The following is a 27,026-nucleotide window of genomic DNA, read 5'->3' as shown; positions in this document are numbered from 1 at the left end:
GAGACTGCCCATCCTCTCCCATGGAGCAGCTGGTAGATTCTAACTTCTTGCTTTGGGATTGCTGTGCATCTTCTTACCACTAGGCCACGAGTGCTCCCTAGACATACATTTAAGCCAAACATGACCAGAATGTACAGTATATTATACAGGTGTCTAACACAGATGAGATGGGCTTCTCTCTTTCAGGAGCAAGGAGACATTAAGAAATTGTGGAAAATGTGGAAAAGGACAGCTCTACATGAGTGCTGATTCTATAGATTTCTGTTTTGTTTTGTTTCTTTTTCCTGATGTATCAGCCCACTTCTTCACCACTGGCCTTTGATCCAAGGAAAGAACCAGAAGTAGAGCAGCACTCTGAGTCACTCCTGCAGGAAGCTACCCTGTCTCTGGCAGGATTCTCAAATGAACTCAGTGACTGTCTGCATCCTGTGTGCTCTTGGTAAACCCAGTGAACAGCCTCCCACTCTCTTGCCACCACTTCCTCTCGGTCTCCAACTTTGCTAATTTTTCAACCCTACAAGCTTCTCTAATTCATTGAGGTGATTTAACAAGTTTTCACCGGCCTTCCTTTATGACTTTGCTTATGACTCCTTTACTCAGATTTAACCATTTGTCATTACAGCCATGCTCATATCCCTGACACAACTCTTTTGTTCTCATTCAGAGAAACTTCAACCTAGTGAAGTCTATTTCTTTGCCAATATTTGCTTTCACACAAGAAGCTGAATTATCTCTTCACTATCCTGTGTTATCAACCCTTTCTTTTCTACCAGCATGCCTTTGTAATATATTCATTATCTGTAAAAATGAGTCATATTGACCTCTCATAGATTTCCACATTCTGTTCTTTTGCTCTACTCTTTACATTAAGCTGTTTATAAAATTGTTGCTTGTCTTCATTTTTTCACTTTCCTCTCCTGACCTCGTTCCAGTCTAGCTTTTGCCTGCACCATTCCATTGAATCCACTTGTGTCATATAATGATATTTAAAAGTCCTATGGTGGTTGTTGTTAGGTGCCATCAAGTTGAGCATGACTCATAGCAACCCCATGAACAAAAGATCTGAACCCCGTTCTATCCTGCACCATCCTCGGACTTCCTGACACACAAGAGCCCATTGCAGCAGTTACCATATCGTTCTACCTGGTTGATGGTCTTCCTTTCTTTTACCAATCCTTCACCCTTCCCAGCACCATGTCCTTCTCCAAGGAATAGCACCTCCTGGCAACATGTCCAAAACATGTGAGGTGAAGCCTCAACCTTCTTGCCTACAAAAATCACTCTGGTTGCACCCTCTCCAAGACATACCTGTTTATTCTCTTGGCCATCTATGAGATGTTCAGTGCTTTTCTCCAACACAACAGCTCAAAAGGCATCAATTCTTTTTCTGTCATCCTTATTTTCCCAGTCATGAATATCTAGTAATCAGAAAGCAGCAAACTCTTAGTTACTTGGGCAAAGAAATCTTTCTTTAAACTGAGTGATGTGCCACCATCTAGTTGCCTTTAGACAGCTGTTCATTTAATGAATGTCAGTCACCTAATTCCAGGATCTATAGGTTCCTATTGTATTTAGAATCTCGCAACTTACATAACCAAAAAACCACCATACCTGTTCACTGAAATTTTAATGCTACAGGCAGAAAGTTTCACAGAGATGCAACAAAACTTTTAAAGTTCTGAAGAGAAATTTGGAGTTTTAATTATTTATACTTGTGGTTCAGACCAAAGCCCGGGTGTTTTTTTATTCATTTTCTATTTCATATCATTTTCTATTTAAAAGCACCCTAATTAGGAAATTAAATAATTAACAACGATAAGGAAATTTATAAAGCTGCATATCTTTTTTTTTTTAAGTATTCATAGACTGGAGAGGTTTGACCAGTTTGAAATGTTTTCACTTCAGATTCCTTCTTTCCTCTTGGCCTCTACTTACTGAGGTATAACTGAGATGCTACCAGCTATATCTAGGTAGATCTAATCTGTTACCACCTTGTCTCCAACAAAACAATAGTATTTTTATTTGCCACTGCAAATACAAGTTTCCAGCGTTTTATATTTTCTTTCTTTGCCCTATTTACATGTGCATCTTTCCTCAGGAACATCCACGTAGCAGCAGATGACCCTCCACGAGCCTGAAAAATCAGTAGGCAGCAATTGTAGAAACAGTTGAATTGGAGAAATGTGCCAATTCCCTATTTTCAGAAGTTCACATAAGTCCACAGATATTCTTCACTGATGCCTTTCCTAGCTGAAAGCATCTCCCACACTCTTTCAGTTATGTACCTGTGATCCTAGGATTTTGAGTTGCCTTAGCAGTTCTTTACAAGCTACCTATGACTATTAATATAAAGCACAGTTTTGAAGAGAACAAAATGAATACCCTCTTAGTTCCAAAGGAAGAACTTATGTCAGATTGCCTTATTTTAAAAAAAGAGACACTGAATGAAGTAGTATAATAACCATATGTTGTACTCAATATTCTTGACATTTTATGAGACAGGGGACTATGGTCTTGCAAAGATTTAGAAATCAAGAGCTAGAAACACTTTAGAAATAGTGTTATGAAACCATGCGATAAACATCAAGTTCTAAAGAGGATATGCTTCATTATAATGCCCTCATATTGTATACATGTGACAAAATATAGAATACCTCTTCCTTGGATCGTGTGGGCAGTGGCTTGGGAGCCCTATGTGCATCCTGGTTTGTAAAACTAAGACCCTGTAAGACTTAGTTATGAAATGGTATATATTTCCAGGCATTTTTGTGAAAAAATTTCTATAACTGTACAATAAAAACTAGCTGCAATAAAAAAAAAAGACTATAGCCTGAATCAGATGCACTTTAATCCTCAAACTGACATCACTGCTCCTCAGTAATTTGGAAAAGTCCCTAACTGCATATTTTCCCAGTACAGTACGCCTTCTTCTTTCCTGATTTTTCATACCGAGTATGTTAATTGTGGATCCAAGCAAGATGAAGCTGTTGGCAGTTTCAGTCTCCTCTCCATCCATCATGACATTGCCTATTGGTCCAGTGGTAAGAATCTTTGTTTTCTTGCTATTGAGACACAATCCATACTGAAGGCTGCATTCCTTGATCTTCTGCAACAAGTGCTTCAAGTCCTCCTCACTTTGAGCAAGAAAGGTTGTGTGTGTCATCTGCATAATGCAAGTTTGATGAGTTTCTCTCCAATCCTAACTCCATACTCTTCTTTATATAGTCCAGCTTCTAAGATAATTTGCTCAGCATATAGATGGAGTATAGGTATGGAGACAGAATACAACTCTGATAACCCTTCCCAATTCCAAACCAGGCCATGCTCCCCTGCTCCGTTCCCACAACAGCTTCCTGGTTTCGCATTAGCACCATTAAATGTTCTGGGATTCCCATTCTTCTCAATGCCAGCCACAACTTGTCATGATCCACACAGTCAAATGCCTTTGCATAGTCAATAAAGCACAAATAGACATTCTTCTGGTATTCATTCCCTACTTCAGCCAGGATCCATCTGACATCAGCAATGATATTCCTGGTGCCACAGCCTCTTCTAAATCCTTCTTGAGCTTCTGGTAGTTCCTTTTTGATGTACTATTCCAGACATTTTTTAATGATCTTAAGCAGTATTTTGCTTGCATGTGATTATCAATGATATTGTTTGATAATTTCTGCAATCAGTTGGATTACCTTTCTTGGGAATGGGAACAAATACAGACCTCTTCCAATCCATTGGCCAGACAATCATCCTCAAAATTTCCTAAAATAGACTGGTGAGTGCATCCAAGGCTGCATCTGTTAATTGAAACAAGTCAATTGGTATCCCATCAATTCCTGGGGCCTTAGTTTTTGTCAGTGCCTTCAATGCAGCTTCTACTTCCTTTTTTACTACCATTGGCTCATGTTCATATGGTACTTCCTGAAATTTTTCATTGTCAGTCAGTTCTTTTTGATACAGTGACTCTGTGTATTTCCTCCATCTTCTTTTGATGCTTTCTGGGTCATTCAATAAATTGCCCATATAATTTCACAATAGTGTGACACGAGGCTTAAATTTGTTTTCAGTTCTTTCAGTTTGAGAAATGCAGAGCAAGTTCTTCCCATTTTCTTCTCCAATTCCAGCTTTCTGCACATTCCATTATAATACTTTGCTTTGTCCTCCCGAGCTGCCCTTTGAAATTGTCTGCTCAGCTCTTTTACTTCAATATGTTTTCCTTTAGATTTGGCTTACCGAAGCTCCAGTGAGTCATTTAAATATCAATAATATTACACACAAATACAATTGTGCTGAATATAAGTTTAAAAAATTAGAGCAGTATGTCAGTACATTAACAAGGAACTGCTAGAAATTCAAACGGGAGAAAGACAAGAATAGAATAAAGGATATGATAGTTACCATTAGATTGATCGTGACTTAATCTGAAAAGCTCAATCTTGGCTTGATCTAATATCTGAGAAGATACCAGAAAAATATCTGCCCATATTTTATCAACGATTCAGGGACATTTGACCATGTGAATCATAAAAAGCTGTGAATAGCATTGCAAAGAACGTAGCAACTGCCGAAGACTTTGCTCATGAAGAATCCGTGCATAGACAAAGAGACAGTAATTTGAATGAAACTAAGGCATACTGCATAGCTTAAAAATTTAAAGACTGAGTGTCCTTTTATCCCTTCACCATGCTTATTCAGTCTGTATGATGAGCAAATAATCTGAGAAGCTGGATGTTATTAAAATCATAGCAACAGAGTTGGAAGAAGATGCATTAACAAACTTGGTCACTGGAAATGAAGAGGACTTGAAGCTCTTACTGATAATCACCAAAGACTCTAACCCTCAGTGTGGGTTAAACCTCAATGTAAACACAGATTCTCACCTATAGACCAAATAAGCAATATCATGGATAAGTGAGGAAAGATTGAAGTTATCAAAGAGTTCATTTTCCTCGGATCCACATTCAACCCTCATGGAAGCAAAAGTCAGAAAGTTAAATGGCATATTGCACTGAGCAAATCTACGGTAATAGCTTTGTGGTTTATGGTATGTGTGGGCCAAACCAGTGTATTTTTTTTTTCTTGTCTCATGTACATATGAGAACTGGGCAATAAATATGGAAGACTGAAGAATTACTGGTGTCTTTCAATAATGATGTTGAGGAAAAATGTTGAATATATGATGGACTGCTAGAAAAAGGGGCAGATCTGTCTTGGAAGAAGCACAGCCAGGATGCTCTTTAGAAGTGAAGGCAGGCAGGTCATCATCTCACATGCTTTGAAAAAACACATTACCAGGGAGAGAGACAAGGTGGAGTAGAAGGTTAGAGGGCAGAGGAGAAAGACCCACAGTGGGATGGATTGGCACAGTGGCTGCAGCACTGAGCTCAAACATAGCATTTGTGAGGCTAGGGCAAGACCAGATAGTTTTTCATCCTGTTTATACATTGAATTACTGTAACCCAGAACCATCCTGGAAGCACTTAACTATAATAATAACAACATCCAGTCAGCTTATCTGCAGCAGTTGCTCCTGACCATCACTCCCATCTTGAAACGCTTGACTCATTTGACCTCTGGACCATTACCCCTCAGTCTCTATCCTGGTTTACAGAGGCCCTCATGATCTGACCCCTGGTTCCCTCTTATTTTCCATCACTCTCCCTCCCCTTTACTCCATTCCAACCACCCCAACCTCTCCCTCCAGCTTAGCGAGTATTTATTTGCCTTTGGACATTTGCAGTTACATTTTCTGTACTTGGAACATTCTTCCCTCAGAGATTCACGTGGCTGACTATCTCTTGCTGTTAGTGTATTTCAAATGCCATCTTGTTCAGTAGGCTGTCCCTCATCACGTCACGAATGTAGCACCTTTCCCAGGTCTGTTAGGGGGGTTTTTGTGTTCTCTCCCATAATCCTTGTCATAACACTCTATAAGTAACAGAGGAACATTGTTAGCTATAGTACCCTAAGTAGAGTCACTCAGATTGAAAGGCACTAAAAAAATAAGGAAAAACCCCTGCAAACATCAATTAATAATTTGAACATGGAATCTACAGAGTATGAATCTAGAAAAATTAGAAGCTGTGAAAAATGAAATGCAGTGTGTAAAGATAGGCATCCCAGGCATTAGTAAGTTAAGAGGGACTAGAATTGGCTATGTTTAATCAGGCAGTTTATATAATCTATTATGCCGAGAATGATAAATTGAAGAAGAATGGTGCTTCATTCATTGTCAAAAAAGAACATTGAGAGCACCAAATAGCAACAAAACCTTTACATTACATATCTAGATGTTTATTTTCTGCTTTCCCTCTGGATTATGAGAGCCATAATAGGACAAAAAAAATCTTTCTTTACTCCTTGTACTAGGTGGAATAATGGCCTCTCAAAGATGTCTAGATCCACATCCTTAGAACCTGGGAACGCATTTGTTTGTACTTGCAGATGTTAAAGTAAGGATCTTGAGAAGGGGAAATTAATCTGGATTATCTGAGGTGTATTCACAGGGAAAAGAAAAGAAAGCTGGGAAACTAGGGAAGATATATGACTAGTGAAGCAGATATTGGAGTGGTTTGGTCACAAGGAATGCGGGCAGCCTGAAGAAGCTGAAAGTGGTAAACAATGGATTGTCTAGTAGAACCTTCAAAAGGAAAGCAGCTTCACAAGTTTCAAGGTGTAAGACTCAATCACATTTTAGCCTTATAGGATACATCTTTACCTTTATTAAATAGTATGTTCTTGATAATACTTTTTACACCATTGACATGGTGACAGTTTGATACAGCACTAATGCTGTAACTAAAGCACTATTGGGGCTCTAGTACCGGACACACAGGTGCTAAATAAATAATGCTGTCTGAATGGATGATAGGTCTTCACTAGGTGAAGGCCCATAGAAGGAGCAATGAGGTTTCCATTCTCCATCCTGCATTCATTCCTTGAAAAGAAATGATCTGTACTTTCTTTTAAAAAAATAAATATTTGCTTTTTGTGTGACAAAAGATTTTGGTAGATTTTTTTTTTATCCTTCTCTATTTCAGGCAGGCATTTTCTACAGGCGTGTGTGTCTTGATTTAAAACATCTCAGAATGTCAGGAATGGAAAGGACTTTAGAGGTCATTCAGTTGAATTTCTTGCCCTGATGGCTACATATTTCTCACAATACCCCTGACAAGTGATCATCCCAAGTCTATTTTAGAACCCTCAATGATGGGAAACTGGCTGGAGGCACATAAAGACCACTCTGGGTGGACCTTTTGTCTGTTTTGTTTTCTGCTTACAGAATTGAAGCAAGACTGTGAGTTTTAAACCAAAATTGAGTTTTTAAACTCATTTGGTAAAAGTGTACCTGATGTTCAAATTAGTGTCCACCTTTATACATGAAATGTCTGTGTTTACATCCACATCCATAGTTATTAGAAAATCTTTATGTTAATCCATGGGAACCTCTCAGATACACTTTTAGAGGATAAAAATTTTAAAATGTGTTTGCAGATGGATAGTTTACATTTGCATTGCTCCCTCATTAGGCCTCTGAGAAGACTTTAGGGAGAATGGGATTGGTTAAACACTGAGGTTATGGTTTTCTTCAAAATAGTTATTTTTAATAGTTACTAAATAATAACTGATTATTAATATGTATTTTTTTTGGTGGATGGCTGGCTCAATGGGAAATTTAATTACTTTCAATAAATTCTGAGTCCTACCTTTATTCTGTGTACAGAATTTTTTTAAAAAAAGAAGATATCTGAGAGAAAAAAGGATGATAAAGTTATACCTTCTTCACTCAACTGGAGAATATAATCTGGTCACACAAATATAATAAGATGTGATAAAACCACTGATGATGGGAGTGAAATGGAACTAGTGATTAAGTCTGACTTGCCTGCCCAGATAATGTGTTGGTGGAAAGGGTAGTATATGGAGGAGAGGAAAGGAAGAAAAGGAATAAATAGAATATGTGAACATGTGTGTTTAATTAGTCACTCCAGTTTCTTAAACGTTCCTTTGTTAAAAACAACTATGGGGGGGGGGAAACCAATGCAACTATGCGATATCATCTCATCCCAGTAACAATAACAGAGTTCAACAGAGCTGCAAACAACAAATGCTGGCAAAGTTGTGCAGAGATTGAGACCCTTATTCACTGCTAGTGTGAGTGTAAGATGGTGCAATCACTGTGGAAGGCGATATGGTGCTTTCTCAAAAGTTGGAAATAGAAAGACCATTTGACTCAGCAATTCTACTGCTAGGAATATACCCTGAAGAAACAAGAGCTGCCACCTAAACAAATGTATGCACATCTAAGTTTACTACTGCTTTATTCACAAAAGCACAGAGATGGAAGTAACCCAAATGCCCATGAATAAACAAATGAATAGAAAAACGATGGTATATTCGTGCAATGGAATACTATTCAGCACTCAAAAACAAGGAACTTGTAAAACATTACACAACATGGGTGACCCCAGAGGACATTATGCTTGGTGAAGTATCTCAGTCAAAAAAGGTCGACTACTGCGTAACACCACTATTATAAAGCAAGATTGACGTGGAGGGCTGAGGGAAAACTAGGAAAAGAGAGACTAGATAATGAACACGGAATTGAAACAGATGAAAGAAAGAACTGTTTAAAAGGATTATATGATTAGGCATTAGTTGTATGACAATTGTCCAGAATAAGAGATGCATTGCAAAGTGGAGTTGGGGACAGGTTGGGGATGGGGGGGCAGAAATTGTGCAACAATGAATGAATTTTTTTTTAAGTCAACTGGGGGGGGGTAGGAAGGAAAATGTGCAACAATGAATGAAAATCCAGCTTTTTTGTAAACTTTTGATAAAATTACAATTAAAAAATTATGATTAAGAAAAAAGTTCCTTTGTTAATGGTGTTTGTGTCCAGACTTTGATTACAGAGTTTAGTCATTAATTTATTTAAAAAAATTGCTTGACAGTGCTCCATAATGCATCAGGCTGCTAACCAAAAGGTTAGAAATTCGAATCCACCAGCTGCTCTGAGGGAGAGAGATAGGCAGTCTCCTCCCATAAAGACTTATAGCCTAGAAAGTTGAAAGAGAATCGCAATGAGTTGAAATGAACTTGATGTTGGTGTGTGGCTTTATTGAAGAATTAAAAGAATTTTATAATATAACTGACAAATACAAATTTACACCATAAAATTAATCATGAAATTTAAATAACTTACTAGGAATCACTTGTCTCTGGAGTAAATTTTGTTTGACTCTCAGAACTTTCAAAGTTGTTCAAACTAGTCAGTTGTCTTTTCTCTGTTTTATTTGTTGGGTGGGAGGCGTAGCCTTTCAATATGTGTTGTTGTTATGTGCCATCGAGTTGGAACAGACTCTTTACTGACCCTCCAGCAAGTTTTCAGAGGCTGAAATCTCATAGGAAGAGAATCCCTATCTTTCTTCCATAGAACAGCTGGTGGATTAGAACAGTTTGCCTTTGTGTTGGCAGCGCAGGTCCTTACCACTGGGACAGCGGAGCTCCATCTTAATCAGTGTTACTGTTATTAGATTCTGTCAAACTGACTACAACTCACAGTGACCAGCAAATGTGAATGCTGCCCTGTCCTGTGCGTCCGCAGCAGGATGCTGTCCTGCTCAGCCCATGGTGGTCATCCCTGTGGTAGTCCATCTCACTCAAGGTCTTCCTCCCATTCGCTGTCCTTTTCCAGCATGACGGCTCTCTCTCCAAAGACTGCTTCCTCCTAGAAACATGCCCAGACTAAGTGGGACTAGGTTTTATTATTCTTGCCTCTAAGGAGGACTCTGCTTGTACTTCCTTCAAGACAGATTTGTCTGTTCTTTTGGCAGTCCATAGGAATTCAAAGGCATCAGTTCCTTAGCACCTTCCTTATTCATTGTCCAACTATCAGATGCCTACAAAAATACTAAAGCTTCCATGGCCTCGGTCAGGCTCACTTTATTCTTTAAACTGACGTGCTTGTACTTAGAATTTTGGAGAGGTCCTTGGCAGCACATTTTCCCAATGGAATATGTCTTTTGATTTCCATTAGAGATAATCTGGAGAGATAAGGATTCCTTAACGCACCTAACCTCAATTCATTCTGTGCCCTGGGTGAGCCTGCACTTCCAGTCTGAGATGGCAGCCATGGGGCAGACCTGAGGATGATGATTGTCCTGCCCTCTTCTCTCCTGGAGGCCGTCAGCTCCATGAAGTGCCAGATCTGACTTGGTTCTTGTAGCTCTAATGCCCTGCTGACCATGGAGGTTCTCAATTGTTGAATAAACCAGAGTATTACCCCAACTGTGCTTCACATATCTAGCAAATGAAGAGAGAAGGAAAGGATTTCTTCCTTTTATGAACTATCAAAACATGTGTTCCTTTAACAGTCATTTTTCTGCTTGTGATCTCTGTCCATTCAACAGTGCCTGTGAGGTGCCAGACACTGTGGGAGGGGTAAGCCCTGCTTGTCTTCATACCCTCGCCACAGCACTCCTCCTCAGGGCAGATAACACATTGTCCTCACATTTCTCACTGGTAAAAGCTTAACACAATATAAGTGCTCAGTAAGTATTTGCCCACAAAATGATTATTAAAGCCGTGACCGTTGTGTTGATCTTAATTCATAGCAACACTATTTTTAGAGGGTTTTTTTTTCTCCCCTATGGGACATAGTAGGACTTCTCCATGAGATTTCCTAGGCTGTAACCTTTAAAGCAGCAACCTGTCAGGGGAGCTCTGATGGCCTAGTGGCAAGAAGCTGCACTGCAATCCCAGAGGCACACGGTTCAAATCCACCAGATGCTCTGCCTCGGAAGGAGGGACAATCTCCTTCTGTACCAGTCAGATCCTATTTGATGGTATACACACACACACAAATAATGGAATTTTTAAAAAAAATTTACAAAAGAAAAAAAGCAGCAGCCTGTCACATCTTTCTTCTGTGGAGCCACTAATGGGTTTGAACGGCTGGCCTATTGATTATCAGATGGCCATTGTACCAGTAGATGTCCTAAGAGGAGTACTAGCAATTTTAAATTTTTTTTTAGAATTATCGTTTTGAGAGAAAAGGGAGAAAGGAGAAGGGTCTACTGGACCAACAGGGGAAACACTAACAATTTAAAAATAGACTTCAGTGTATCAGGAGCAACAGATAGCGAAATTTTAATCACTTGAACCTATAATAGTCTAGACTCTTACACATTTGATGCATTTTTTTCCTCGTTTTTAAGTTTAAGTTTTGTAAATGAGTGCTTGGAAACTTGCCCCTCGCCATGTATTTTGCTCCTCTCCAGTACAGACAGGATGCCAAGGAAGGGTTGGTTGGTAGGGAGGAATCTGCTAAAACCAAATTCTAGTATCTCTGAAAGACAAACATATCAATTGGCTAATGTAAAACTCATGTATATTCTGAGGAGAAGTGAGAATAGTTGTTCATGGTCACCATGCATTTTCCAGGGAGCTCTGGTGACCAAGTGGTAAGATGTTTTGTTGCAATCCCAAAGCCACATGGTTTGAATCCACCAGGTGCTGCAAAAGAGGGTGAACAGTCTTCTCCCGTGAGATTTTACTGCCTCTGAAAACCCACCGGCAGGTCAACTATGAGTCGATTCTGACTTGATGGTGCACAACGACAGCAACAGTGCATTGTCCAAAAGAGTGAGATGGCCCCTCGTGGGCCAGAATGCAGTCTGTGATCAACAGACAGAGCTGCTTGGTGAATCCTGAGTGGAGCCCATGTTCAATGCTTTCTCTACTTTCTTTTTTCTCTTTGCCACCAGCTCAGTAGCTGGGGATCTATGTAGGTAAATGCCACTATCCCAGTTTCCTACCGCAGGACATAAATAAGGTCATAGATCCTGATGAGCGTTGTTATGTACCTTCAAGTCACCTGCAACTCGTAGCAGCCCTATGCACAATAGCTCTGGACCCCGTCCTTTCGAGAGCCAGTCTGTCCCTGACACACTGAACACCATTATCCCAGCTAGTGAATCAATCAATCCATCTTATCCAGGCTTTTCCTCTCTTGTGCAATCCCTCCACCCTTCTAAGCATGGTGTTCTCTTTCAAGGGCTGGTCCCTCCTGGCCACATGCCCACAGTATGTGAGACAGAGTTTCAGAATCCTCTAAGGAGCAACTTGATTTCACCTTCTCCAGGACAAACCTGTTTGTTCTCTTGGAGGTCTGTGGTGTGTCCAGGACTCTTTTCTAGCACCACAACTCAATGGTATCAATCCTTCTCCTGTCATTCTTAGTCACTGGCTGGCTCTCTAATGCATAGCAAGTAATTGCAAAAATCGTGATCTGGATCAGGTGAACCTTGGTCTCCAGACTGACCTTTTAATGTTTGAACTTTAGCACTCTTTAGCACTCTGGAGGGTGCTAAAACATTTTCCCAAAACAATTAGTCTTTTGATTTCCTGACTGCTGGTTTCAAGAGTATTAACTGTGGAACCAAGCAAACTGAAGTTGTTAACAATCTCAATCTCTCCATAAATAACATTAAAAATCCTTTATGTTAACTTCTTCTTTCATGTTCTGTGGTTGCATAGAGTTCTGCTTCTGGGCATTTTAGGGTAATTTTAGCTTTTCTTGGTCACATGGAGTTGAGCAATTCAAAGTGACAGTGACTGGGCTCATTTTAGCGGGCTGGGTTTTCATGAATGCCTCATACCCAGTAAAGCCATTCTCACTCAGGTATTTTAGGTTCCCATTTTAGCATTGTCAGGCACGTCCTAAAGATGGGAAATGGAGAGTATAGAAGGCAGCTGCTCAGAGCCTTGGGTCGTTTGTCAAGGTAAATATAGCCTAATAGCCATTGAAATGAAACTAAGTTCTTAAACCTCTGAGAGGGGAAAGAGAGGAGATAAGCTCCTCAGTGCCTGCAGGTACCAAACCGTGAGCTGCAGAAGGCAAGGTCTTAGCTCATGTTGTCCTCTCCTGGGCCCTCATCATTGAGAAGAGTACCGGCAGAGTCACTCACTCATTGCCCCTGATTCACATCTTATTCGAGCCCTGGTGGCTGAAGTAGATTGTGTATGTGGTTGCAACCCAAAGGTTGGAAGTTGAAGCGCACCAGGAGCCCTCCACTGGATTTTTGAGGCTGTTAGCTCTAAATGGGAGGAGAGCACACACCCTTCTCCCACAGTCTAGCTGATGGGATCAGACCGCTGACGTTTTGGCTCACAACCTCACACATTTCCACTCTGCTACCAGGGTGCTAGGAATACTGAGTGAAAAATGAAAAGACCCTGAGCAGATGTATTTAGCAGAATGAGTATGCTAATATTCTTACCTTTTTTAAAATAAACCTTTCTTTTTCACAAATGATCTATTAATAGGATTAGGCAGAAGGACATGTAAATTATTTCATCCTCGTAAAAGACAGTTGGGAGGATCATGAAGAACTGTTGGCTTTAATCCCAAAATGCATGTTGGCAGATCTTTGACCTCTCAGATTTACACTTCTTAGACGTTTCCTAACTGTGATCCCCAGCAAGTTGTTTAATGTCTTTACGTCTATATTTCCTCATTTCTACAACAGGAAAAGTAGTGGAACTTTCCATATAGGATTGTTCATGTTACGTGCCATCACGTTGCACCTGACGCATAGCTGATCCCCCAGTGGGGGAGGTTTCAGAGGCAGTTCATCGCAGGGAAGGAGACTGCCCCTCCTCCTGCGGCGCAGCTGGTGGATCTGAACTGTCTGCTTTCACGACTGCAGCACAGCTTCTTACCACCAGGCCACTAGAGCTCCCCATATGTGCTAATTAGCATCATCATTCTCACCTATCATCGTTGTCATCATTAGAAAGATAGGGAGCTCTGGTGGCCTAGTGGCAAGAAGCTGCAACTACAATCCCAGAGGTGCATGGTTCGAATCCACCAGATGCTCTGCCGGGGAAGGAGGGGCAATCTCCTCCTGTACCAGTCAGATCCGATTTGACGGTACACGCACACAAAAATAATAAAATAAAAAAAAAAAGAAAGCTATGCTCATGTTTGTATAACCTCTTGTCAAGAAGCCTCATGTCCCAAGTGATAGGCAGGAAAGTAAAGTTAATTTCATTTTATCGAAAATGATAAAATATATCTATCAGTGGTTTTGTTTTAATATGAGCTTGAAATAAAATATGATTCTCATAAGATTCACTCTTTTAAAATATGTTGTATCCACTGGTTGATCCTTGAGGGAAAGATGGGCAATCTCCTCCCATGTGATTTATTTGCTCTGAAAACTCATGGGAGGGTCAGCTATGAATTGATTCTGACTCAGTTGTACATAACAACAACAATTACTAAAAGAATACAAAAAAAATGTTTAGTGGATTTTACTTCTTCAGAGTTATACAATTGTCATTATGATCTAATTTTAGGGCAAGTTTTCAGGGTTCATATGTAGCACATACCTACTTCATTCTTGTAGGTAGGGGACATACAATATATAATCATAGGTATAAACCACATTTTGTTTAGTCATTTGTCAGCTGATGGGCAGTTAGGTTATTTCCACTTTTTTTACTACTATGATTATGGCTGCTATGAAAGTTCATGTAGAAGGATGTGTGCATGTATATCTTTTTCATTCTCTTGATCATATATGTCGTTGTTAGGTGCTGTTGAGTTGAGCATGACTCATAATGACCCTGTGAACAAGTCCTATCTTGTGCCATCCTCATTACTCTGACACACTTGAGCCACATCTCTGACACGGCTGCAGCAGTCACTCTGTCAGTCCACCTGGTTGCAGGTCTTCGTCTTTTCCACTGACCCTCCACCTTCCAAGCAGGATGTCTTTTTCCAAGAAGTAGCCCCTCCTAGCATGCCCACAGTATGAGCTGAGGCTTCACCATCTTTGCCTCTAAGGAGCACTCTCATTGCCCTTTTTAGGACATAATCTGTTCTTTCAGCAGTCCTTGAGATATTCGGGATTCACAGTCTTATGGTAATGTAAAGATGGGCAGTCTCTTCTGATGTGATTTGCAGCCTCAGAAACCCTATGGTGGGTCAGCAGTGGGGGTGGTTCCAGCTTGCAGAAGTGAAAGAGCAGGGAAATTTAACATTATGAGGAAATTGCCAAACTGTTTTCTAAATTGGCTGTGCCATTTAAAGCCCCATGAGCCATGTATGAGAGATGCAGTTCCTCCATGTTCTCACCAACATTCACTATCATTATTTTCTTTTTACTTTTGGCTCATCTGAGTCAAATGACGAATTAATTGCATTAGGTAAATCTACCATCAAGGACCTCTCCTGAGTACTGAGAAGCAATGATGTCAGTCTTGAGACTAAGGTGCACCTGACCAAATTCAGGGTCTTTGCAATTACTTTCTGTGCCTCAAAGAGCTATGTATAATAACTAAGGGTGATAGAATTGATGCCTTTGAATGTGGTGCTGGAGAAGCGTCTCGAACATACCATGGGCCACCAAGAAAACAGATAGGTCTGTTTTGGAGAGAGTGAAACCAAGTTTCTCCTTGGAGGCTAGGATTTTGAAGCTCTGTCTTATATACTTTAGTGCATGTGGCCAGGAGAATGACATCATAAGATTTTGAAGCTACATGTGGCCAGAAGGGACAGATTCTTAGGGAATGACATCATGCTTAAAAGGGTGGAGGGACAGCACAGGAGAAGACGACCCTGAATGAGATGGATTAATACAGTGACTAGGGCAATCAGGGGTAGATTTATCAGAGTCAGTGAGACTGCCTCAGGACAGGGCAAGCTTCAGAGCTGTGGTATATAGGGTTGCTATGATTTGAAGATGACTTGGTGACACATAACAACAACAGTAGATATAACAGGAGCCCTGGATGCTATAATGAATTATGGGTGTAGTTGCAAACCTAAAGGTTAGAGGTTCAAGCCCATAAGTGATTCTGTGAAAGAAAGATGGGCACTCTCCTCCATAAAGATTTAAAGCTTCAAAAACATAAGTCTGCTGTAGTTGAACTTGACTCAATAACTGCAGGGTTTTGTTTGGTAGGTATAAAATGACATCATTTGTGACTTTGCTCAGAATTTCCCTAATAACTAATGATGGTGGGCATCTTATGTGCTTATTGACCATCTGTATATTTTCTTTCAAGAAATATACACCCAAAACCTTTGATAATTTTTTAAATTGTTATTTTTTAATTGAGTTGTCATTTTAAAAATAGTTTCTGAAGACAAGTACCTAATCAGACACATAGTTTACAAATAATCTCTCCCATCCTGTGGGTTAAGTATGGGTTATTTATTCATTTTCTTGTTATTGTCCTGGGAAACAGAAAGTTTCAAATATTTGTAAAATCTGATATATGTTTTCCTTTTGCGATTCATTCTTTTGGTGTTGTAGCTAAGAAACCACTGTTGAATCTACAGTTACAAAGATTTGGGCCTTTGTTTTTTGAGAATTTTATCTCTCTCTCTCTTGAGAATTACATCTGTCATATATTGCTCATAGGACTTGAGCGCAAGCCCAAGGCTTGAGCTCTTACATTTATGTCTGTGGTCCATTTTGATGCAACATGGTAAATGGTATGAGGTAAAGGCCCAATTTCATGTGGATATGGATATTTTGTTGTTGATGATTGCGATCAAGTCAAGCACAATGCATAGCGACTCTATGAACAAAAGACTTAATGTCTTTCCATAACTATTCTCTTTTCTCCAAATTCATAGAGTTTCCAGAGGCATCTAGTTTAGAAAGTTGATGCCACTCCTTCTTCCAAACCTGTTATACAACTAGGAGCTCCAGTAAACACTGTCCACATTGGGAAAACATTCTGATATTTGATACCCCTATGACACAAGGTTCAGCATCACAGCAAACCCAGGTTACTTCATACACCACATTGACAAAGAGTGATGTACAAAGTGGAGAGTGGTCCTCTAGATATAACAACATTAGTCTCATTTAGCGTCATGGAGAGAGGCCAGTTGGACTAGTGGACCGAAAGCAATGCTACCAAGCCAAAGGTGGGTGACTCTAATCTGGGGCCCAAAGGCCTAACATTCTTCTAGGTCATATAGCCCTGGTGTGTCCACTTGCTGTACAGAGGTAACTTGTCACAGTGAAGCTGAACACTGTGACACTGATGTGTCAAATGTGATAACGGTTACCCGTGGTGGACAGTGTTTGGTGGCGCTCGCCAGTTAAAACAAGCTTGGAAGTAGGAGTGGCATCCACTTTGGTAAATAGCTTGCTTCTGGAAACCCTATGAATCTGGAGAAAGGATGAAAGTCATGCACGCAAGTGTTGAGGACTTTCATTCATAGGGTCGCTATGAGTCACCTATGACTCGATGGCACTGAACAACAACAACAAACAACAATAAGCAGTCCCGAAATCAAAAGTCGGATTGGATTGGGAAAATCTGCTTTCATGGACCTCTCCAGAGTGCTGAAGAGCAACAATGTCAGTCTAGATACAAAGGTGCGCCTAATCCAGGCTATAGTCTTCTCAACTACTTGTTATGCTTCAGAGAGTTGGACAATGACTAGGGATGACAGAAGATTAATAGATGCGCACAAGCTGTGGTACTGGAGAAGAGTCTTGAACATACCATGGGCTGCCAAGAACAAATGGGTCTGTCTTGGAGAGGGTGAAACCAAGTCTCTCCTTGGAGGATAGTATTTTGAAGCTCAGCCTCACTTACTTTGGGCATATGGCCAGGAGAGACTGGTCCTTGGAGAAGGACATCATGCTCAGAAGGGTGGACGGACAGCACAGAAGAGGGAGACCCTGGATGAGATGGATTGATACAGTAACTGACGCAAAGGGGATTGGGGTGTCAGATTTAGTGAAACTGGTTCAAGACAAGGGTTCAGAGCTGTTGTTTATAGGGTCACTGTACGTCACAAGTGACTCAATGGCATATAAAAACAGTAACATACTGTGACAGGTTTGGAAGCAGGAGCAGTATCCACTTCCTAAATAACATACCTCAGAAACTCTATGAACTTTGATAAATGTCAGTAACTGTATAGAGGGGCTTCAAGCCTTTTGTTCATAGGGTTGCTATGAGTAGTGCTCAATTCAAAGACAATCAACAGCAAGTGTCATCAAGTTGAATATGACTCAGAGTAAGGTTTGCACAAAAGACCTGAACCCTGTTCTATAACATCATTTCTGTACATTTATAGAGTTTAGGGAGTTTGTAGAGTTTCCAGAGGCATCTAGTTTAGGAAGTGGATGCCACTCCTGTTTCCCAGCATGAATCAATCTGGAAGCTCATCCAAACATTGTACACAATGAGTGACCATTACGGTATTTGACAAGACTACAGAACAGTGTGCAGCATCACAGCAACTCTGGCTTGTTCAGTACAGCAAAACGATTGCTATGTCATTTAAAGAATATTCATTCGAAAAGTAATACATTTGGCCTGAGGGCCAAATCACACCCTCTAGTAGACCTCTACCCTTGGTCAAAGGCTCAAGGACACCCACTTTGGGGGGCGGAGGGGAGAGCAGTAACACACATCAAACACGACCCAAAAAACTTCCCTTACGTGACTGACATGGCCACCATCAAGATGCTAGCTAGCAGCCAAACTCCCAGAGTGGAGGCCCCAGGCCCCTGGCCAGCCTGCAGACCCATCCCATTTAAGTGCTATCTTAAAATACCACTCAAATATCCATATCCACATGAAATTGGTCCTTAGTGCTCATTGGGGGAAAGAATGATGAGGCTTCACATCACATACTTTGGGCATGTTGCTAAAGGGGCTATTCCTTGGATAAGAACTTGATGCTGGGAATGGTGGAATGTCGGCAAAGGTGAAGAAGACCCTCAGCCAAGTGGATTGACAGAGTGACTGCCGCAATGGGCTCTTGTGTGTCAGGAAGTGTGAGGATGGCACAGGATAGGACAGGGTTCAGGTCTTCTGTTCATAGGGTTGCTGTGAGTCTATAGTTGATTTGACGGCACTTAACTACAACAACAGTATTTTATAGAGATTTTTTTTCCATTTTGTTTTTATATTGCTTATTGTCATAGGTTTGTTTTTAAGCTAATTACTTATCAGTGTAATAGTAGAATACCTGATCTCCCAAGTAGAGTAATACCAAGTATATTTCATTTTTTTAAAAAATCAAGGAAAATTACAAATGTTCACAATTCACTGTGGGTTTTTCCTTCTTATAATTGTTATTTTCCTATAACTTGCTATAGTTGAAGATGGGCAATTAAACGGAAAGGTAAGCTTTTTAGAAAAGGATTGCTGAAGATTTTTACATATAATTTTAAAGCCTGGAAAGTATAACTATGAATCTCTTTCCCGTTATGACAGACAACAGAAACCACCTTCAGAACCCCGCCAGACAAGAGTGAAGAGATCAACGGGTGTTTTCTGAACCCTCTGTTAATACCATCAGACAGTTCACCAGTAAACGTGAAAAAGAAAGTAGACGACATAAACGACCTTCCCTTCGAGAGCCAGCGAAGCATACCAATGGCGGTGACTGATGCATTAGAACATATCATGGAACAGCTCAATGTTTTGACCCAGGTGGGCTGGCATGCACTCTGTGGTAAGAAATTCAGAACATCCCTGGGTAGAGTGGGTTGCAAACTTAGTTACTTCTTAGCAAGGCAAGTTCCAGATGGCAATAAATAGGGCAGAAACCCCTCTGCCGAGCTCCGCTCCGCAGAGCATGTGAGAGTGTACCGCTAGCCCGTGCCTGTACTCACGGGCACACTTACACATACACATTGTGTTCTCTCTCTCCTCCTAAGGCCAGGAAGGAGTCATGTGTGCTATGAATAGTGGTCTTACTCTGTATTAGAAGCTAATTTGTTTCTTAACAGTAATGCTTTTGCTGGGAATTCATCTGTGTGTTTAGAAGATTAGCTTTGATCTAATCCAAAAGAAGTATTTAGGGCCTAGAGAAAAATAGCAAGTTACTATGAAATATTGCCAGTGCAATATAGTTCTTCACTCCAAAACTATTCACTGTCCAGTATGATGTTGTCAATTACGTTCAAGTCGAGCATGACTCATAGCAACCCTATGAACAAAAGGCCTGAAGCTCCTCTCTAACTATCAACATTTATCAAAGTTCATAGCGTTTCTGGAGGTATGTTCTTTAGAAGTGGATGCCACTCCTGCTTCCAAACCTGTCATAGTATGCTATGGTTATTATGTATCATTGAGTCGCCTGCAATGTATATTGGCTACCCTATGTACGGCAGCTCTGAACCCTTCCCTGTCCTGAGCCAGTATAGCATCCCTTATTCCAAAGCCCCTTACTTCACTTCCTTTTCCTATTTTGAGAATTAATCTTTCAGCAAGTGGTATAAATTTCAGAGACTGTCTGTCTGTACCTTCAGAATTCATTGGTTCTGTGTTTTTCTTTGTTGTTTTTTTTTTTAATTTAGTTTGTTTATTTTTCAATGCAGTGAACATCTACAGAGATTTTGGAATTCCATTCATTCATTGTTGCACCCTTCTGCCCGCACAACCCCCCCCCCCCCCGTTCGCTCCTCTCCTTGAAAAGCAAAACTCCCTCATTGGTTCTGTGTTTTAACAGTGGTGGTTGTTTTGTATTCCCACTTTAGAATATTACCCAGTCCTTTGAAACCAATTTACCTTTGCAACAAAAGAATACAGTGCATCTTAAGTAATATACCACAGGTCTTTCCTCTCTTGACCACTGTACATGCCCTTTAATGGAAGGGGGTTGACGGAAGTCGATACACCAAAGGTTTCTTATCCAGTTCTGCAGATTCATTGTGTCCTCTGAGTGAGGCTTTTGTTGTTCCTCTTTGATGTGTATAATGAGGATACTGATACCCCACAGTGTGGACATTGTCAGAAGTCGCACAGTTAACAGAGGTTAAAAGTGAACTACAGAGTTTTCTGTTACTTGTTCAGAATGAATGTTTCAGGTTAAAATAGCTCTTGCATGGAAATCGTTGAACCCAGTTCTCAATCTCGGCTGTACATTTTAATCTCAAGGCCTTTCAAGTTAAGTAGAATGTCGGTGAATTGTGGGATCTTGATTGTGAGAAAGAACCCTGTGAGAACTTGAAGTAATTGTAAGATATGCTTCATGGACATCATATTCTAATTACCAGGTTTCCGTTCCCAAGGCCGTGCCGGAGGTGCCTGCACTGCATTTGTCCCACATTTCCTCCCTAAAAAGGCAGTTCACCCTTCGGCTTCTTGGCCAGTTCCCTGTGGCTGACTTGTTTCTTATATTGCCCTGACTCTCTTACCAAAGATGCCGTTTTTTGAAGGTAGGTCCTCCTCAGGATTTCCCTAAATGAAACTTTTTACTCTCTACTCCTTCAGCTTCATGATTCCTTTCACCTTTTTTTTTTTAGTCTGAGTCAAGGTTAAATGAATGACCTTATATTCTTTGATATTTGTCAGCGTGGACTTGATCACAGGTTACACAGTTATGACATGGCCACAAGTTAAGCTATTGGAGATCCCTGGTTGCCAAGTAGTAAGGCGTGACCAACCCAGAAGCAAGTGGTTCAAATCCACTAGCTTCTTTGTAAGAGAAAGGTGAAGAGTCTCCTCCCATTGTAATTTCCAGCCTCTGAAAACCACTGGAGGGTCATTTATGGTTTGGTTCCAGCTTGACAGTACATAACAACAGTAACATAGCTTTAGCAGGTGCGATTGTTGTGTTTAAACTGTCTGGTAAAATGCTTGAAATGTACTTAGCACTAAATAAATTGTTGCTGTTAGGTGCTATTGAATCTACAGCAACTCAAAGTGGAGTGGCCCTGCAAACAACAACTTTAAACCTTGCCCTATCCTGAGTCAACCTCTCCATTTCCAAAACATCAGATCCCATTGCCACAGTCACTGTGACAGTCCGTCTTGACAAGGGTTCTCCTCTTTTGCACTGACCCTCTATCAATCTTTCTCAAAGACCGGTCCCTCCTAACAGAATGCCCAAAGTATGTGACACTGAGTTTCACCATCTTTGCTTCCAAGGAGCACCCTAGTTTCATTTTCTCCCAGGCAGACCTGTTCTCTTGGCAGTCCATGTGAAATTCAGTGCTTTTCTTTAGCACTACAACACATAAGCATAGATTCTTCTGTCATCCTTTAGTCATTGTCCAGCTTTCAGGTGCATTGCCAGCATTGTAAGGAGCATGTCTTTTATCAGGCATACCTTAGTCTTTAGACTGACACTATTGCTCCTTCACAGTCCAGAGAGGTCCTTAACAGCAGATTTTCCAAATGCAGTTAGTCTTTGATTTCTTGACTGCCTGTGCCAAGGATGTCTATTGTGGATCCAGGTAAGATGAAGTCCTTAACAACTTCAGTCTTTTCTCCATCAATCATGGTGCTGCCAATTGGCCTAGTGGGGAGGATTTCTCCTTTCTCATTGTTAAGAAAGAATCCATATTGAAGACTGAAGTCCTTGATCTTCTGAAGCAAGCACTTCAAGTCCTTCTCACTTTCAACAAGGTTGTGTCATCTGCATAATGCAGGCTGTTGGTGGGTCTTTCTCCAGTCCTGATGCCACACTCTTCTTTAAGTCCAGCTTCTTGAATGATCTGTTCAGCATATACATTGAAAAGGTATGGAGATAGAATACATCCCTGACTCACTCCTTTCTTGATTTGGAACCATGCAGTGTTCCCTTGCTCTTTTCTGACAACGGCTTCCTGTCTAGATACAGGTGAGCACAATCAGGGGCTCTGTGATTCCCATTCTTCTCAGTCTTAGCCATAATTTGTTGTGATCCATGCCATCACAAGACTTTGCATAGTTAATAAAACACAAACAGACATCCTCTGGTACTCTCTGCTTTCAGCCAAGATCCATCTGACATCAGCAATGATACCCCTCGTGCCACAACATCTTCTAAATCTGGCTTGTATTTCTGGCATTTCTTTGTCAGCATACAGCTCTAGCTGCTTTTGGGTAATGTTCCTCAAGAGTTTGCTGGCATGTGATATCAATGATATTGTTTGACAATTTCCACATTCTGTTGTATCACCTTTCTTGGGAATGGGAATAAATATGGATCTCTTCTAGCCAGTTGGCCAGGTAGCTGTCCTCCAGATTTCCTGGCACAGCCTGGTGAGCATATGCAGGGCCGCATTTGTTTGTTGAAATATGTCACTTAGTATTCCATAAATTCCTGGGGCCTTATTTTTTTTTTCCAGTGCCTTCAGAGGAGCTTGAATTTTCCCCTTTATTACTTTGGTTCTTTACCATCTGCTACTTCCTGGAATGGTTCCATGTCAGCCAAATGGCTTTGGTACAGTGACTCTGTGTATTCCTTCCATCTTCTTTTGATGCTTCTTAGATCATTCCAAACTTTTCTTATAGCATCTTTCAGTACTTCAACTCAAGGCTTGATTTTGTACTTCAGTTCTCTTAGCTTGAGAAATAGTGAATTCTTCCCTTTTGATTTTCAGATTCCAGTTCTTTGCACATTTAGTTAATAATACTTTGCTTTGTCTTCCCAAATTGACCTTTAAAAACTTCTGTTCAGCTCTTTAACATCATCATTTCTTCCTATTATATTGGCTTCTCACATTCTAGTGCAATATTTAGAGTCTCTTCTGAGATCCATTTTGGTCTTTGCTTTCTCTTCTCTCCTCTGTCCTTAATGGCCTTTTGCATTCTTCATGGATGATATCCTTGATGTCATCATGCATCTCAGTTCATCTTCTATCATTAGTGTTCACGGCTTCAAACCTGTTCTTGAGATGATTTTTTAATTCAAGTGGGTTAGACTCAGGTCCTATTTTGATTCTAGTGGATTTGTTTTCATTTTCTTTAGTTTCAATTTGAACTTGGACATGAGTAGTTGGTCTGTTCTGTGGTCAGCACCTGACCTAGTTTTCACAGCTGATATTGAGCTTCTCCAGTAATTCTTTCCACATCATTATTATTTTAAATAATTCCTTATCTATAGTGTGAAATGTAGAATATGAAAACAAAAGTGGTTAAGTAATTATTTTTAAAAAAATGTTACCAAAAAAAAAAAAAATCAGTTACCTTCAAAGGGAACTGCTTCATTACTTTGAAACTTAGGAAATAACCAAGGATTTCCACTGAACTATACCCCTATAAACCGAAATAGTACATAAGGGAAGGAGGTCTTATCTACAGCATTATCCCAGCTAATATGCAGGAGGTAATAATATATCAGACAATATTACAGAATGAGAGTATAATCCTTTTTAATCTCAAAGAGTGAATACATCTAGACATTGAGTAATTACTGATACCGCAAAAAGAAATTCTCAAACCTTGTGAATATGCCTCCTGCTGAACGTATGTATGACACACTTACCAAGGGTTCTAACCTGAGTCCACTGAGGTCCCTGGATCTAGCTATCAATTTACAGAAATTGAATGTTTTACATGCATCGTTTCATTCAGTCCTTCTAATAACTCTGTGAGATGCTATTCTCATCCTTACGCTGAAGGAACTGGCAGCATTTTTTCCCCTTAAACTAGTGATCTCGCCACCTGATTTATCATGAATGAGATTATGGCAGAATGAGCTGTGATGGCATTTAAGTAGTACCTGGGCCAATCGTGTGGACTTGTGCCCCACTCTCACTCCACTCGGGAGCTTATAGTACCCCTGAGAGGATTGCTGTAGTATCTTACTTGGCATTGATGCTTTAGATTAGGCATAAGAATTGCATGCAGAGACTTTTCTTCTCAAATGCATCCTTTCCCCCCTCCCGTTTTCCTCTGACTGGCAGTGCATTGCCTTGTGATGGGGCAGAGATGCAGAAGTTCTGAGGTTCCTTTCTGAGCCAACCACTTGGCAAAAAGGGTGGACACTCAGTTCTAGGAAGGATCTCCTATGCAGAGCTTACCCCCGTTGTCACCCAGTACTGATCTCTTCTCCTCCTCTTTACAGACAGTTTCCATTTTGGAGCAGCGACTGACTTTGACAGAAGATAAGCTGAAAGACTGCCTTGAAAATCAGCAAAAGCTTTTCACTATCTCCCAGCAAAGAAGCTGAATAGAAAGTTCAGAGCAGAAGCGTGACATATATTCAGGACCATAATACAGGACGCCTTATGTAACACAACTGTGAGCTAAGTATCTTGACATTTTTTGTAAAAGCATGAGCAACAGAGGAAAAGGTAAAAAGGCATATCTAAGGGTTAAACACAATCAGCGTCAAGGACTAGTTGAAAATATTACTATTTAGAATTGTAGTAATAAAGTGATAAGCATTCAAGTGACTGTATTTTCCCCTCATATTATTTAAAATGCCAAGTTTCATTTAGAGTCCAAATCTTGCCAAGAAAATCTCTGGATTTCATTGTTTAATCATATCCAATTCAAAAAAAGTATTTGACTTCTTTGTTAAATAATTTCAGATTGACCATGTTTAGACAGTTCATTAGAGCAATTACTATATTTCTTTAGGAAATAACACTCTCCTGATAAAATAATGCATTTATCTGTAAAACAAGCCTTTTATATGCAAAGAATGAATTATTTATCAAATGCATACTATTTCTTTCAATTGTTAAAAATATATCCTTTCTGACTGAAGCTTTGAAAATAACCATCCAGCAAAAATTCTAAATCCACAGAATTTCCATAGCAAGAAAACACTTGCTTTCATTAGAAGCATACATGTAAGGCATAGAACAGAGGGGTTTTACTTAATTTATAGTGTACATTATTTATTGTTTGCTCAGCCTAAATGAAAATGAAGCTTTAGACCCACATAAAGCACAATATATCTTTCCTTTCTCAAATGAGTGCAATGATTGATTTGACTTGTATCCAAACCTGTGATCATGGCTCACAGAGATTATGCTAGTGTGACTTTAGTATGTTCAAAAAACCAGAATGATGCAACTATATTTTAAATACACACACATGTATGTACACATGCAGAAGAAGTATTACTGCCTTTGGGGATTTTGGCAGCTGCATAATAAGCACTTAAAAACGCCATGTGTACCACTGTCTTCCCATTTTTTTAATGAATTGTGATTTGAGACAAAATTAGAATGAGCCAGCCATAAAGAAAAATCTTGGTTACAAAGTAAGAATCTTGTTTCCTTTTTATCTTTAACAAGTAAGAGATCAAAGTGTCAAAAAATAGGTAAATTAATTTTAGCTTGTTTTTATGTTAACCTTTATCAAGAAAAAAGGAAACGATAGAAACCAGTCCAATGTGTGGTGTCTATGGTGACTGAAGGGAAAATGTATTTGGTAAAGAAGAAAGAAAATGAAGGAGAGAGAGAGAGAGAGAGTTAGTTTAGAACATTTTCCTGCGGTAATTTCAATTGTATCTGTGAGGTGGGGGTTTTTTAATCATATCATTTTGTGTTGTGCCTTTTTAGATCATAAAATGTGTGAACTTTTAGATTTTTTAAGAGTTTACAAAGACTAAGTGTATTTTTATTACCTCATTGAGAGGACTAAGAAATGAAATGTCATACTGCTTTTTTACTCTTTCTGTGCTTCAAACAATAAAGATATTTTTTCTTTAAAAAATAAAGAGTTGTCCTCTTTATTTTTCAAATTCTTAAACCTGGAAACACGAAATTTCTTATCTTGTAATTCGCTTAGCCTTTAGTGTGCAGAAGGACAGGCTGGAGAACTTGTCAGAACAGCTTCCTGGCCCCAGTCCCCAGAGACCCTGCATCACCAGGTCGGGGTTGGGTCCCTGTGGATTTCTGACGAGCTCATTGGCGCTTGTCTGATGCTGCTAATCAGAGGACCACACATTAGGAACCACTGAACCAGCTTTAGACATTTCCTACATATGTTGTCTTGTTTTCACATCCATCATTGCCCTTTAAAAGTGAAATAAAATCACTGATGACAATGAAAATGCTTTAAAACTCTTTCAGGAGGGTCATTTGACCTTGCTCTTTCTCTCCCTACTTCTTCCTTTTAAAAAAAAAACACAACAACACAAAATACTGTTGAGGAATGTTACTTCATTAGATTCTAGCCCTCTCTTTCCTAACTTGTATACCTAACTGCCTGATCCACATCTCCATTCAGAAGTCTACTAGATTACTCCCTCCTCCCACTTCCATCAGCTTCCCCTCTGTTATTGTTGTTGCTGTTCTTAAGTGCCA

The 27,026-nt window shown here is 40.0% G+C and overlaps 1 protein-coding gene across 1 annotated transcript in view; it reads left to right on the top strand.

Annotated features, from left to right (window-relative positions):
* POC1B (POC1 centriolar protein B) overlaps positions 1 to 24,934 on the top strand; it is a 175,151-nt gene extending 150,217 nt beyond the window's left edge. The window contains exons 10-11 of the mRNA XM_006889502.1: positions 19,264 to 19,482; positions 24,830 to 24,934. Coding sequence (XP_006889564.1) covers positions 19,264 to 19,482; positions 24,830 to 24,934 — 324 coding nt within the window. The remainder of the gene's footprint in view (positions 1 to 19,263; positions 19,483 to 24,829) is intronic.
* The last annotated feature ends 2,092 nt before the right edge of the window (positions 24,935 to 27,026 follow it).

The sequence above is a fragment of the Elephantulus edwardii genome, unplaced genomic scaffold (genome assembly GCF_000299155.1).
Source record: "Elephantulus edwardii isolate Elephantulus edwardi_28Jun2011 unplaced genomic scaffold, EleEdw1.0 scaffold00078, whole genome shotgun sequence".
Classification (NCBI taxonomy): domain Eukaryota; kingdom Metazoa; phylum Chordata; class Mammalia; order Macroscelidea; family Macroscelididae; genus Elephantulus; species Elephantulus edwardii.
This window is presented reverse-complemented; position numbering and strand designations above follow the sequence as displayed.